This window comes from Geotrypetes seraphini, chromosome 2, assembly GCF_902459505.1.
Source record: "Geotrypetes seraphini chromosome 2, aGeoSer1.1, whole genome shotgun sequence".
NCBI classification, from domain to species: domain Eukaryota; kingdom Metazoa; phylum Chordata; class Amphibia; order Gymnophiona; family Dermophiidae; genus Geotrypetes; species Geotrypetes seraphini.
In genome coordinates this window covers 97,734,219-97,749,309 of record NC_047085.1, presented here as the reverse complement: position 1 = coordinate 97,749,309, position 15,091 = coordinate 97,734,219, and the positions used below count along the sequence as shown (strand labels likewise).

The 15,091-nt window shown below is 48.4% G+C and overlaps 1 protein-coding gene across 1 annotated transcript in view; it reads right to left on the bottom strand.

The window, feature by feature from the left end:
- Positions 1-7,524: 7,524 nt before the first annotated feature.
- The window catches only part of RPL7 (ribosomal protein L7), a 90,282-nt gene continuing 82,715 nt past the window's right edge, over positions 7,525-15,091 (bottom strand). The window contains exons 6-7 of the mRNA XM_033935268.1: positions 11,031-11,241; positions 7,525-7,586 (exon numbers count right to left, since the gene is read on the bottom strand). Of these exons, the coding sequence (XP_033791159.1) occupies positions 11,033-11,241 (209 nt within the window). The 3' untranslated portion in view covers positions 7,525-7,586; positions 11,031-11,032. The remainder of the gene's footprint in view (positions 7,587-11,030; positions 11,242-15,091) is intronic.

The window sequence follows — 15,091 nt, the reverse complement described above, 5'->3', positions numbered from 1 at the left end:
CAAGACTACCAGGTAATCCCGGCACTTAGTTAGTTCCAGTTGACTATCCAGCTCAAAGTCCTTGAGGAAGTTGCATCCATTCGCAAAACCACCAGCTTGTCTTCCTCTGTGGATGGAACTCTGATGAGCCAACCGCCCAAATATAGGTACACCAAAATCTCAGCTTTGGGGAGGTGTGCTGCTACCACCACCATCACCTTGGTAAAGGTCAGGCAAAAAGAGAGTGCAGAGAACTGAAAATGCTGCTCTAGTACATGAAATCGCAAGTACCTCCTATGGGCTGTGAAAATGGGGAAGTGAAGATAGGCCTTCGTCAGGATCAAGGGAGGTGAGAAATTCTCCCAGCGCCATTGCTGCTATGACCAACTAAACTGTCTCCATGCAAAATGGTGGTATCTTCAGAGCTGCATTGACCAAACTTGAGGTCTAGAATCAGTCTGCAATTGTCTGAGCCTTTCTTTGGCATAATGAAGTAATGGAGTATCTGAATGAACCAAAGTCTATGTCTGGGACTGGATCTACGGCCCAAAAAGCCAGTAGCATTTTTATCATAGCCCGAACTTTGAAGGATCTCTCTGGTCGATTGGCCAGAAACAACACAAACCAGTTTGGCTGGTGGGGAGACACAGAACTCAATTTTGTACACCTCACAGGTTACATCTAGAATCTAGTGGTCTGTGCCAATCTGATACCAGATCTCACCAAAAGAGTGGGGGAGATTAGTTCCTAGCCTGGCGCCATTGTGCATTCTTAGGGGCTGGCAAGGGACAAGAGCCCGAGGCTTGATGTCTCCTGCCCCCGCTGAAACTAACACGATCCCAGAAAGGATCTTTGCATCGTTTGGCCTCCTGAATATGTACAAAAATTTTGCAAGCCTCAAAATTTACTCCAACCCAAACTCCAGGCCATCCAGTGTCTGCTGTCTGGTAAGGGCTTGGGGCGATGGTCCGTCACACTGGTTATCGGGTCATCTAGGCCCTTGCCAAAGAACATCTGTCCCTGAAATGGGAGCCTACTTAGCATAGCTTCAGAGGTAACATCCCCTGCCCACTGATCCAGAATATCCGTCAGGTGGAGATAGCATAAGCTGAGACCTTGCTCATAACTCAGATAAAAACACATAAGAACATAAGAATAGCCTTACTGGGTCAGATCAATGGTCCATCAAGCCCAGTAGCCCGTTCTCACGGTGGCCAATCCAGGTACCTAGTACCGGCCAAAACCCAAGGAATAGCAATATTCCATGCTACCAATACAGGGCAAGCAATGGCTTCCCCCATGTCTTTCTCAATAACAGACTATGCACTTTTCCTCCAGGAACTTGTCCAAACCTTTCTTAAAACCAGCAATGTTATCCGCTCTTACCACAACCTCTGGCAATGTGTTCCAGAGCTTAACTATTCTCCGAGTGAAAAATGTTTTCCTCTTATCGAGTGTCCTCTAGTCCAGTGGTTCCCAACCCTGTCCTGGAGGAACACCAGGCCAATTGGGTTTTCAGGCTAGCCCTAATGAATATGCATGAAGCAAATTTGCATGCCTATCACTTCCATCATATGCAAATCTCTCTCATGCATATTCATTAGGGCTAGCCTGAAAACCCGATTGGCCAGGTGTTCCTCCAGGACAGGGTTGGGAATCACTGCTCTAGTCTTTGTAATTTTTGACGGAGTGAAAAATCGATCCACTTGTACCCGTTCTACTCTACTCAGAATTTTGTAGACTTCAATCATATCTCCCCTCAGCCGTCTCTTTTCCAAGCTGAAGAGCCCTCACCATTGTAGTCTTTCCTCATATGAGGAGTTCCATCCCTTTTATCATCTTGGTCGCTCTTCTTTGAACCTTTTCTAGTGCCACTATATCTTTCTTGAGATAAGAAGACCAGAATTGAACGCAATATTCCAGATGAGGTTGCACCATGGAGCGATACAGGGGCATTATAACATTCTCAGTCTTGTTAACCATCCCTTTTTTAATCATTCCTAGCAACCTGTTTCCTTTTTTGGCTGCCGCCACACATTGGGTAGATGGTTTCATTGTATTATATACGATGATACCCAGATCCTATTCTTGGGCGCTAATCCCTAAGGTGGACCCTAGCAACCGGTAACTGTGATTCTGGTTATTCCTCCCAATGTGCATCATTTTGCATTCGTCAACATAAAATTTCATCTGCCATTTGGACACCCAGTCTTCCAATTTCCTAAGGTCTGCCTGCAATTTTTCACAATCAGAATGCGTTTTAACAACTTTGAACAGTTTAGCGTCATCTGCAAATATAATCTCCTCACTCATCGTCCCAATTACCAGATCATTTATAAATAAGTTAAATAGCACTGGTCTTAGTATAGATCCCTGTGGCACTCTACTGTTTATTCTCCATTGAGAAAAATGACCATTTAACCCTACCCTCTGTTTTCTATCCGATAACCAATTCCTAATCCACAACTGCACTTTGCCACCCATCCCATGACACTTTAATTTTCTCAGGAGTCTCTCATGAGGAACTTTATCAAAAGCTTTCTGAAAATCTAGATACACTATATCAACTGGCTCACCTTTATCCACATGTTTATTCACACCTTCAAAGAAGTCAAGCAAATTGGTGAGGCAAGGTCTTCCTCAGCTGAACCCAAGCTGATTCTGTCTCATTAAATCATGTTTGTCTATGTGCTCCACAATTTTATTTTTTATAATTGTTTCTACCACTTTGCCTGGCACTGAAGTGAGGCTTACCGGTCTGTAATTTCACAGATCTCCCCGGAGCCCTTTTTAAAAATTGGCAAAGATTGGCCACCCTCCAATCTTTAGGTACTACAGATGATTTTAGCAACATGTTACATACAGATCACTACAGCAGGTCAGCAATTTCATGTTTGAATTCTTTTAATACCCTAGGATGTATACCATCCGGTCCTGGTGATTTATCACTTTTTAACTTGTCGATTTGGCTTAGTACATTTTCCTCATTCACCGAGATTTCTTTCAGTTCCTTTGCATCATCACCCTTGAAAACCATTTTTGGTTCAGGTAGATCTCTTACATCTTCTTCCATAAAGACCGAAGCATATGCAATATAATTCACCCCAGAGAGGCATTTGGGAAATTTCCCCAATATCAGGTCTGATGCCCGAGACAGGCAAGTGTTACAAGCACTTGCCACAAGACGCAGCTGTTGCCTTAATCCTAGGACCAAATTGACACTTGAGGAGCAAGTCCACATTGTGGTCTTGAGGATCTTTTAACATCACCCCTCCTTCATTAGGAAGAGAGGTTTGTTTAGGACCTGTGCCACAGGTGAATCCACTTTTGGCACAACAGTTGCAGGAAATCTGGCCCATCGGATACAGCTTGGCCTTAGTTTTAGACACTTGAAGGGATCCCTCTGGCAACTCTCAGTGATCAGCTCAGCAATGCCTGATGTGAGGGAAAGAAACATGATCAGAGACACAGAACTGTTCATAACTGAGCATTGAGAAGAGGAAGCTGGTGGGACTTCAGCTTTAACTCTTGCAACGAGGTGGAAATAACGCTCAAAAGCACAGAGGCCCTGAACAACTAGCGTACTGTGGGGATTTCCCCCAATCGAGAGTCACCACCACCATCTCTTGACTGCTGTCCTCCTGCACTGAAGCAGACTCCATCCTAGGATAAAAGTGGAATGGAATCGGACTTACAATCCTTCCATTCCATGACAGATCGAATTTCCTGGTCCAAGTCTGCCTTGTCATCTGGTTGGGGCACCTGTGGAAGGGAGAACCCATGCACCACCATTGGTGTGCTGCTAACAGACACTGAGGACCCTCAACAGTTCAAATAAGCATTCCACAAAATCTGGAGTGAAGCCTGACCCTGGCAGGGATGCCCTGCTAGTCTTCCCAGGATCCATAGCTCCCATGCATCTGTGCTTGGCTAATACAGCTTCAGAGGGACCTGGGAAGGGTCTCTTCCCATGGGAATGCGCCTCCTGAGGATTCCCAGCCCTGGAGGACTTGGAGGAGGCTGAGTCTGAGGCTCCCGCCTCTCCCCCATGCTCCACTGCATACGGACGCTCCTTAGCCAGCCATCCAGTGCAAACCTGGAATGATATAGGTGTAAAAGGGCCTGAAGAGTCCAATCCAGCTGAATTAGAACAAAATTGAAGGGTTTTGAGGCAGATGGAGGCAAAAGAAAAGAAAAAAAAGATTGTTTAAAATCCAAGATGGCCACCACCAGAAACAAAATCACAGGGAAAGGGATTTTAGAGGAGGGAAACATTGGCTCTGGGGTCAGAAGCCCTCAAATTCAACTTATAGAACTCCATCACCTGATTTTCCCCATAGGCTTCAATAGCCTTACTCACTGTGCCATGTGTTGCCTACCTGCTTCAGGATAGGATTTCAGCTAGAATGAAGGGAGAAGAAATCTGCCTCACAGATTTGCTGGATGAACTTGGTCTTCTGGCTGCCGGTCAGACTGAAACTCAACTCCTGGAAAGGGGGAGGGGGAACCACACAACCAGCCCACTGTTAGTCCTAGCCAAGCCAGGAAGGTGCCCAAACAGCCAATGCACAAACTCATGACTGAATCAGGAATGCAAACAGCTACGCAGGGAACGGCACTTGAGCTCTAAAAAATACCTGCAGATTTCCACAATGTGAACCTGTATCTTCTCCAAAGCAGAGGTCCAATCAAGTGAGAACCTCTGGGCACTGAATCTCCAAAGAACACTGAGAAAAAAATAACTAAAAATAATAAAATGGCAGAGCAGATCAAACACACTTCTGAGCAACTTCCTTGCAGAAAACAAATGAGGGGACAGGAACAGCTCCCTGGGAAGGTGGTGGTGTAGGAAAACACAACTGAATAGTTGAGATAAAAGAACCTAATGTTCAGGACCACTAGACACTTTGCACTAGAAAAAGCCTTTGGGAGGCAGAGAACTACTTTGAAGGTGGTTCACTACAAAATTTTATACAGGTATTGTTTTCAAAAGCAGATGGTGGAGAAAAATACAGCCTCAGCTGGCATTGTCTTTTCTTTGAGTCCTGCAAGCCCAGTACTACTTCTACTACTAATTATTTCTATAGCGCTACATAAGACATATCTAAAATAGTAAGGTGAATCTAGATCAGCAGCCATTATTGTATGTTGTGGCTCATAGAGCTTAATGGACTCCCATGAAGATGGCTAAGCCTACAGGTCTTGTGATTTATCTAAACATACAATAGAACATGAAGTTAACCCTGAGTAACAAGAATACTGTTAAGACAGTTCACATACTATGCATCACAGTGAGTGCACAGGGGAGCAGCAACATAGTTCAAGACCCTATAGAATGGCTGGTGGGGCAGCCCAAGCAATCCACTGTCTTTGCCTCATGGTGCCTGAAGTAGTGAGTGGCATGCTTCAGCCACAGCAGCCAGTACACATGGAAATGCCAGCACCAGCGGCTGAAGCATGCTATTGGATTACTTAGGCAGCATAGGGATCAGAGTGGACTGTTTTCACTGGCAGTTAAGGAAGGACTCCACACCTTAGAAGAACTGAGATAGCAATTCCCAAACTGCAGTCTAAAGAAAATTCCTCAACACTAAGGGTGTCGTAAACCTAGAACATTTGGAAGAACTAGGTTAAAATAAGTCTATTATTGTTCTTATAGAATGTTTTATGTATATGTAGCCTTTCTTATTTTACTTTGGAGTTCCTTTCCATTTGATGACATTTTAAATTTTAACTTTTATTGTAAACTGCTTAGACATTTTATTAGCTTAAGTGGTATATCAATAAATGTTTCCTTTACAGTGGAACCTTGTTTTACGAGCATAGTCGTTCCAGAAGTATGCTCGTAAACCAAATTGCTCATATATCAAAGCGTGTTTCCCCATAGGAAGTAAGGGAAACTCGCTTTGATTCATTCCATCCTCCCCGAGGCTACCGGCGCTGCTCCATCCCCTCCCCCTTGAGGCCACTGACGCTGCTCCATACCCCTCCCCGCGATCCGACATCCCCCTGCGAACCGGCAACCCCCCCCCCCCCCACTCGCGTTGCCCCCCCCCTTCCCCGCGATCCTACATCCCCCCCACCGAGCACCACAACGACATCGCTTACCCGATTAGGCACTGGCACCAGCACCAATGCACAGGAGGTGCCGGTGCCCGAAGATCCTCCCTCTTCTGGCCTGGGCTGGGCTGGGCGGTGCGACAGAGATCCTCCCTCTTCCCTGTGTTGGGCTGGACTGGGCTTTGAGCATTTGCGCATGCTCAAAGCCTTCTGGTCTCGCTCTCTCCGAGATTCTGAATCTGAGAATCTCTCCCAGATTCCGAATCTGAGAATCTCGGAGAGAGCGAGACCAGAAGGCTTTGAGAATGCGCAAATGCTCAAAGCCCAGTCCAGCCCAGCCCAGGGAAGAGGGAGGATCTCTGTCGCACCGCCCAGCTCAGGCCAGAAGAGGGAGGATCTTCGGGCACCGGCACCCGGCACCTCCTGTGTATTGGTGCCCAATCGGGGTAAGCAATGTCGTTGCGGTGCTCGGGGGGGGTGGATGTAGGATCGCGGGGGGGGGGGGGAGGATGCTGGATCGTGGGGGAGTGGCGCTCGTAAACCGAGTCAAACTCAGTTTCTGAGGCGACCATTTTGCGAATGTTTTGCTCGTCTTGCAAAACACTCGCAAACCGGTGCACTGGTAAACCAAGGTTTGACTGTATTTCCCCCACTTTGTTCAGTTGTTTCTACAACCCCCATCCCTTAGCAAACCAGAGCAAGAAAATGAGGAAACAAGTATAGAGAGCCCTAAGTCACCGCAGCACCATAACAAAGCATGCACCGTCAAGCTTGTACCTTCTAAACAGCTTTATAACAGTGGTTTCTAAACTGAAGACAGGACCCTAATTGAGGTCATATGAAGAGATTTTTTTAATTTTTTTTTTTTTGGGGGGGGGAGGGTGCCTTACAGAAATAAGACCATTTCCACTCTCTTGAAACACCCTGTTACCCTTGCCCAAATAGTGGCAGTCAGTAAGGGACCTGCAAGTCCATGAACTTGCCCTTCTCCTATGCGGAGCTCCTGTTAAACAGAGTACCAGAGACTGAGTGCATATTTACACAGGGACTCTGCACTGACTGTTGCCACTTCATTCCTGCTATAGATGAGCTGGGGATGAAGGCCTATTTTTTATTTCAGCATTAACTAGGGTCATGCAAATTGTTAAATGAAGTCTTATTGGGAAAAAATGTTTAGGAAGTATTGATTTAGATTCTAGAAGATCTATACCCATTCAGCCTCAAGCAGCATCATGTAACTCAGTCTGCCTCACTGAAGTGCTTGCCTTCCGATAAGGAGAAAACTGTACAGTTTACAGACATCTATTCATTAATTATATAGCAAAATGCACTTCCTCCCCTAAAATTTTTTTTTTTTTAAAACTCAAGTTTTAAAAGACATTGACAGCACTAAGAAAACACTTTCATCCCCCCAACAAGGATTCACTGTTATACCAAAGTTCTAAACATCCTGCAGAAGCCACTCTTCCAATGAGATCATGAGACTTTACTTTGTAACTAAATTTTATTAACAGATCAGAGTGTGAAAACAATCTTCCATGGGAAACCTGAAAAAGATAAAATAAATTTCAATAAGATTCTATTTACATAGCCTAACAAAATGAGATCACTATTTCAGGGTGAAACATTTCAACACTTGTTTCTACAAAGAATGTGTGCGAGTACCATCTTAGCTATGTTCCCATCATTGAATATGGAAGTTTTATGCTTTCACCATCCATACCACCCCACCCCCTTTTATAAACACTGCCTGATATTATCCAACTTCTTTACTGTTGTTCGTATAAAGCAGTGGTTTTCAGCTTGGTCCTCAGGGCACACCTAGCTAGTAAGGTTTTCAGGATATCCACAATGAGAATACATGAGACAGATTTGTATGCACTACCTTCATGTTATACAGATCTATTTTATACTTATTCATTGTAGATATCCTGAAAGCCTTACTGGCAAGGTGTGTCCTGAGGGTTGGGTTAAGAACCTCTGATATAAAGTCAAATACTTTAACCTGTCTGCTAAATTTTGGGTGGCTTTGTACCAACATTATAGTTGACAGCAAAGCACAGTTACTTACTGTAACAGGTGTTATCCAGGGACAGCAGGCAGATATTCTTAACGCATGGGTGACGTCACCGACGGAGCCCTGGTACGGACACTTTTAACTAGAAAGTTCTAGTTGGCCGCACCACGCATGCGCGAGTGCCTTCCCGCCCGACGGAGGAGTGCGTGGTCCCCAGTTAAGATAAGCCAGCTAAGAAGCCAACCCGGGGAGGTGGGTGGGACGTAAGAATATCTGCCTGCTGTCCCTGGATAACACCTGTTACGGTAAGTAACTGTGCTTTATCCCAGGACAAGCAGGCAGCATATTCTTAACGCATGGGTGACCTCTAAGCTAAATGAGAGGGAGGAGGGATGGTTGGCCATTAAGAAAATAAATTATGTAATACAGATTGGCCGGTGTCCATCCCATCTGGAGAAGGTATCCAGACAGTAGTGAGTAGTGAACGTGTGAACTGAGGACCAAGTGGCAGCCTTGCAAATTTCCTCGATGGGCGTGGAACGGAGGAAAGCCACAGAAGCAGCCATAGCTCTGACCCTGTGGGCCGTGACAGCACCTTCCAGTGAGAGACCGGCCCGAGCATAACAGAACGCAATGCAGGCAGCAAGCCAGTTAGAAAGCGTCCGTTTACAGACAGGGCAACCTAGACGGTTAGGGTCGAAGGACAAAAAGAGCTGAGGAGACGAGCGGTGAGCCCTGGTACGGTCAAGGTAGTATGCAAGGGCACGCTTACAGTCCAGCGTGTGTAACGCCTGTTCCCCAGGATGAGAATGGGGCTTAGGGAAAAAGACAGGCAACACAATGGATTGGTTGAGGTGGAAGTCCGAGACCACCTTGGGAAGGAATTTAGGATGGGTACGCAGAATCACCTTGTCATGGTGAAAAACAGTGAAAGGTGGGTCGGCAACCAGTGCATGCAGCTCACTAACCCTCCTGGCAGAGGTGATGGCAATGAGGAAAAGCACCTTCCACGTCAGAAATTTGAGTGAAGTAGTGGCAAGAGGCTCAAACGGAGGTTTCATGAGGGCTGATAAAACCACATTCAGGTCCCAGACGACTGGAGGAGGCTTCAGAGGTGGTTTGACATTGAAGAGGCCTCTCATGAACCGGGAAACCAGGGGATGAGCCGTGAGCGGTTTTCCGAGGATAGGCTCATGAAACGCAGTGATGGCACTGAGGTGGACTCTGATTGAGGTAGACTTGAGGCCAGCGTCGGACAGAGAGAGCAAATAGTCCAGTACAGTTTCCACCGCCAGCGAGGTGGGATCGTGGTGATGCAGTAGACACCAAGAGGAGAACCTGGTCCACTTCTGATGGTAACATTGGAGGGTGGGGCCGGTTTCCGGGAGGCATCCAAAATGCAACGGACAGGCTGAGACAGATTCTCTGGAGAGGTCAGCCCGAGAGAAACCAAGCTGTCAGGTGGAGCGAGGACAGATTGGGATGTAGTAGAGACTGATGCTGCTGTGTAAGTAGAGTAGGAAACACAGGAAGAGGAATGGGTTCTCTGGAGCTGAGCTGGAGCAGGAGGGAGAACCAGTGTTGGCGAGGCCACCAAGGGGCGATGAGAATCATAGTGGCTCTGTCCCTGCGGAGTTTGAATAACGTCCGCAACATCAGAGGCAGTGGAGGGAAGGCATAGAGGAACCGATCCGTCCAGTCGAGCAGGAATGCATCCGGGGCCAGACGATGAGGAGAGAAGAGTCTGGAGCAGAACTGGGGCAGCTGATGGTTGTGAGGAGCTGCAAAGAGGTCCACCTGAGGAGTGCCCCACCGAGCAAAGATGGAGCGGAGTGTGGGAGGATCCAGAGTCCACTCGTGAGGTTGAAGGATGCGGCTGAGATTGTCGGCCAGGGAGTTCTGTTCGCCCTGGATATAGACAGCCTTGAGGAAGAGACTGTGGGCCGAGGCCCAGGTCCAGATGCGGATGGCCTCCTGACAGAGGAGGGGAGATCCGGTGCCGCCTTGCTTGTTTATGTAGTACATGGCGACTTGGTTGTCTGTGCACAGGAGAAGAACCTGAGGGTAGAGAAGGTGCTGGAAGGCCTTGAGAGCATAGAACATGGCCCTGAGTTCCAGGAAATTGATGTGATGTTGACGCTCCTGATAGGGTCCAGAGTCCCTGGGTGCGAAGATCTCCCAAGATCACCCGATTGCACTGTGTGCAGTTTTTAAACCCTGGAACGAGGCTGGGACATAAGAAAAAAATTGCTGCAGCCCCACAAGGCCAAGCGACCTAACTAAGACTGGTAACCCGGTAAAAAAGACACAAAGTGAAAAACAAAAGACGCGAGCACAGCAATTAACCCGAAAACAAAAGCAAGCCACGGTGCAAAGAGGCACAACGATTTCACGCGAAGCAAGGGAGCAGTGCATCTGGCTCCATGGAAACATAAGAACTGAGGCCACGCTGAGGAGATACATGCCCTAGGTCGGGCGGGTGGGGCACTCATGCATGCGCGGTCCACTCGCAAGCTTGAAGATCTTCAAGCAAGTCTGCTTGCGAGAACATCCGCTAGGTGGCTCCATCGGTGACGTCACCAACATGTTGAGAATATGCTGCCTGTTGGTCCTGGGATAATCATATTTTTGTTCAAAGTTAATTTATGTATCATCACAACATACAGGAACTGCTCAAAAGATGCAACTTTGCTGTGCTACTTGCAGTGGCAAAATGTAGAATCAACAGGTGAAAGTTAAGTTGCATTTTCATGGCCACTGACAATGACATGGCTCCAGTTATGGACAGCATTATTACCTTTGGTTCTCTGGACCAGAATTTACTACTGTTCTCCTCATTGTACATAAAATAGAACAATGATAACACTGAACCTTGGATCCACTGTTACACAAGTTATAATCATACCTTTCCCAATCACTTTTAAACAAAAACTCTTCCCAATCACTTTAAAACAAAAACAGAAAACATGCTTACCATTAGTTCATCCTCCTTACGAGTCTATTAATTTGATCTTCTCTGTTTCCAGCATCACCACCCTCTACAAAATGTGTAGTCTTCTTCTTCATGCCACCTCGAGGAGATGAGAGCTTGAAGGGCCAGAGAAAGTTGTTTGCAGCCTTGAAGTTCTTGCCAACTGTGTAGATCTCATGAATCAGATCTTCAACACAGATGATATCACGCTTCCCTGAAATTACAAGTAATCAACGATTTACACTAAACTAAACCTGAAAGCACAGCAGCATGCAACAGGATTATGATATATACAGTGGTGCCTCACACAACGAACTTAATCCGTTCCAGGAGCAAGTTTGTTATGTGAAACGTTCGTTGTGTGAAACGCGTTTTCCCATAACAATACATGTTAAAAAAAATAATTTGTTCTGTAGCATAAAATATGCTAAGATGACATAAAAAAAGATAAATTTTTGGTTATTATTTTTATTTAGATACATCTAAAAACATAATTGTTTTTTAAAACAACACACATTTTTTAAATTTAAAGACAGACTAAGTAGAGTCTAATTTTACAGTGAGAGGGCAGAGTCTCAGCGGCAAAAACTGCGACTTAACTGTTCATTTTTTTTTTTTTTTCTACCGTGTTTCCCCGATAAGGCAGGGCCATCAAATAAGACAGCCCCCCCTTTTTAGAAAAAAATGTAAAATAAGGCACCCCCCCGCAAATAAGCCACCCACCGATACCTGCGCTTACCCGAATCGGGTGGTACGGTGGGTGACTCCATGTGGTCCCTGGCACCCCCGACACGATCGGGGCAAGAGGGAGCTCAAGCCCTCTTGCCCCCCCGACTCCCCGACACGATCGGGGCAAGAGGGAGCTCAAGCCCTCTTGCCCCCCCCCGACTCCCCGACACGATCGGGGCAAGAGGGAGCTCAAGCCCTCTTGCCCCCCCCGACTCCCCGACACGATCGGGGAAAGAGGGAGCTCAAGCCCTCTTGCCCCCCCGACTCCCCGACACGATCGGGGCAAGAGGGAGCTCAAGCCCTCTTGCCCCCCCGACTCCCCGACACGATCGGGGCAAAAGGGAGCCCAAGCCCTCTTGCCCCGCCGATTCCCCAACTCCCCGACAATATCGGGCCAGGAGGGAGCCCAAGTCCTCCTGGCCACGGCGACCCCCTAACCCCACCCTGCACTACATTACGGGCAGGAGGGATCCCAGGCCCTCCTGCCCTCGACGCAAACCCCCCCTCCCCCCAACGACCGCCCCCCCCCAAGAACCTCCGACCGCCCCCCCAGCCGACCCGCGACCCCCCTGGCCGACCCCCACGACACCCCCAACCCCCTTCCCCGTACCTTTCTGTAGTTGGCCGGACAGACGGGAGCCAAACCCGCCTGTCCGGCAGGCAGCCATCGACGGAATAAGGCCGGATTGGCCCATCCGTCCCAAAGCTCCGCCTACTGGTGGGGCCTAAGGCGCCTGGGCCAATCAGAATAGGCCCGGGAGCCTTAGGTCCCTCCTGGGGGCAGGGCCTGAGGCACATGGTCGGGTTGGGCCCATGTGCCTCAGGCCCCGCCCCCAGGAGGGACCTAAGGCTCCCGGGCCTATTCTGATTGGCCCAGGCGCCTTAGGCCCCACCAGTAGGCGGAGCTTTGGGACGGATGGGCCAATCCGGCCTCATTCCGTCGTTGGCTGCCTGCCGGACAGGCGGGTTTGGCTCCCGTCTGTCCGGCCAACTACAGAAAGGTACGGGGAAGGGGGTTGGGGGTGTCGTGGGGGTCGGCCAGGGGGGTCGCGGGTCGGCTGGGGGGGCGGTCGGAGGTTCTTGGGGGGGGGCGGTCGTTGGGGGGAGAGGGGGTTTGCGTCGAGGGCAGGAGGGCCTGGGATCCCTCCTGCCCGTAATGTAGTGCAGGGTGGGGTTAGGGGGTCGCCGTGGCCAGGAGGACTTGGGCTCCCTCCTGGCCCGATATTGTGTGGGGAGTTGGGGAATCGGCGGGGCAAGAGGGCTTGGGCTCCTTTTTGCCCCGATCGTGTCGGGGAGTCGGGGGGGGCAAGAGGGAACCAGGCGGAGAGAGGGCAGTTAAGCGCAGTGCCTGCGCGGAAGGATGCAGCTCGGGCGACTTCGTTGTGTGAAACGAAGTTCGTTGTACGGATCAAGACATAAAGTTCGTTGTGCGCAGCGTTCGCTGTGCGAGGCGTCCGTTATGCGAGGCACCACTGTACTACCAGATACTAGTCAGATCACATTTAAGGGACAGTTTCATAACTATGCCAAAAATAAAACCACCTCTCAAACCTACCCCATTAAACACAAACTATGCAAAAGAAGTGTGAAGTGTATCAAAGAAATTCAGGTACCCAATATGGCTTTATAAAACAGGCTCTTAAATAAATCTATGCATGTTTTAAATCAATACATAAGTATGCACATACTGTATACCATAACACTGCCTAAATTATATCTCTGGGAGTGCTTATACGTCAATCAAGTAGGCACTCCTAAGGTACACTTACTTTACACATGTTTAGCCCCATACAATTTTATAATGGGTATAAAAGTAGAAAGATGAAAAGCACCCTTCATAGAAAAGGGTGGTGAATATATTGAACAGCCTCCCAGTGGAGGTAGAGACAAGGATTGTACCTGAATTTAAAGAAAGCAATGTTACTTACCGTAACAGTTGTTATCCAGGGACAGCAGACAGCTATTCTCGGGACAGTTTGGCCAAACAGTGTTACAAAATTTATTCTCCTAAGTTGCCAACTCTCCCACCATCCCATTGAGGTTAGCTTGGAGGTCACCCACTAGTGAGAATACCTGCCTGCTTGTCCTGGGATAAAGCAATGTTACTTACCGTAACAGTTGTTATCCAGGGACAGCAGGCAGCTATTCTCACATCCCACCCACCTCCCCTGGGTTGGCTTCTCTGCTAGCTACCTGAACTGAGGAGACACGCCCGGACCATCGGGCGGGACGGCACTGGCGCATGCGCGGTGCGGGCATCTCGAAACTTCTGAGTTTCTTCAAGCAAAATATGCTTGTGAGACGTCCGTATCGGGGCTCTGTCGGATGACATCACCCACTAGTGAGAATACCTGCCTGCTTGTCCTGGGATAAAGCATGGGACAAGTACACAGGATTACTAAGGAAAAAGAAAGGATAGTAGATGGTATGGATGGGCAGACTGAATAGGCCATATAAGTTGGTGTCATCATAAAACTGCAAAAACAGGACTGTCCTGTATTCAGTGGCAAGTGCTTTACAATGTCAGAGAGGAACTGGGTTTGATTCCCCGACCAAGCTTCTGCTGTCCATGTTATGTAGAGCTGCTGAGGAGAGAATGTCAAATCACTATACAATAGCCACTTAATTTACAGTATTTTTTGCTCCATAAGACGCACTTTTTTCCCACCCAAAAGTGGGTGGAAATGGTGTGTCTTATGCAGCAAAGATACTTTTTGTTTTTTTTAAACACCCCCACGCCCACCCCCACCCCGTCGTACCTTTTTATAGGCCCGCGCCAAATACGGCTCTCCCTAGCGTCTGTGAGCGCTCGGCTGTCTTCTTGGTTCCCACAAAGCGTCCTCCAGATTCCCTCCTTTACAGCTAATTAGGCTCGCAACGGGCGGGGGGGTCCTTACCTCCAAGCTGCTTCCCGTACCCAGCTGCCATTGGCTTCCGAAGCATGTTGCCTCTGCCGTGGTCCCACCCCTGAAGTCAGAGAAGGGGCAGGACCGCAGTAGAGGAAATGTGCTTCGGAGGCCAAAGGCAGCCTGCTAGGTTCACTCTGTCGTAATTAGCTCAGCGGCAGTTACAGCGTCTAAGATGACCTCTCAACAGACAAGGAGAGCTGTGTTTTCCCCCGATCTCCTGCCCCAGGTAGCGAGCAAGAAGAGCAACTGATGGGGAGGCGATGAGAGCCTGCCAACTCCAGAACATGAATTCGGACCTGGGCAGAATCTGCAGCCCTGCACTGTGAGGGCTTCTACCAACCATCCCAGCTCAACCCAGCACTGTCTGGGAGCCGGAGACAACGACCTCGCAGGAAGCAGGGACGGTAAGGCCCTGCCCATCATGAA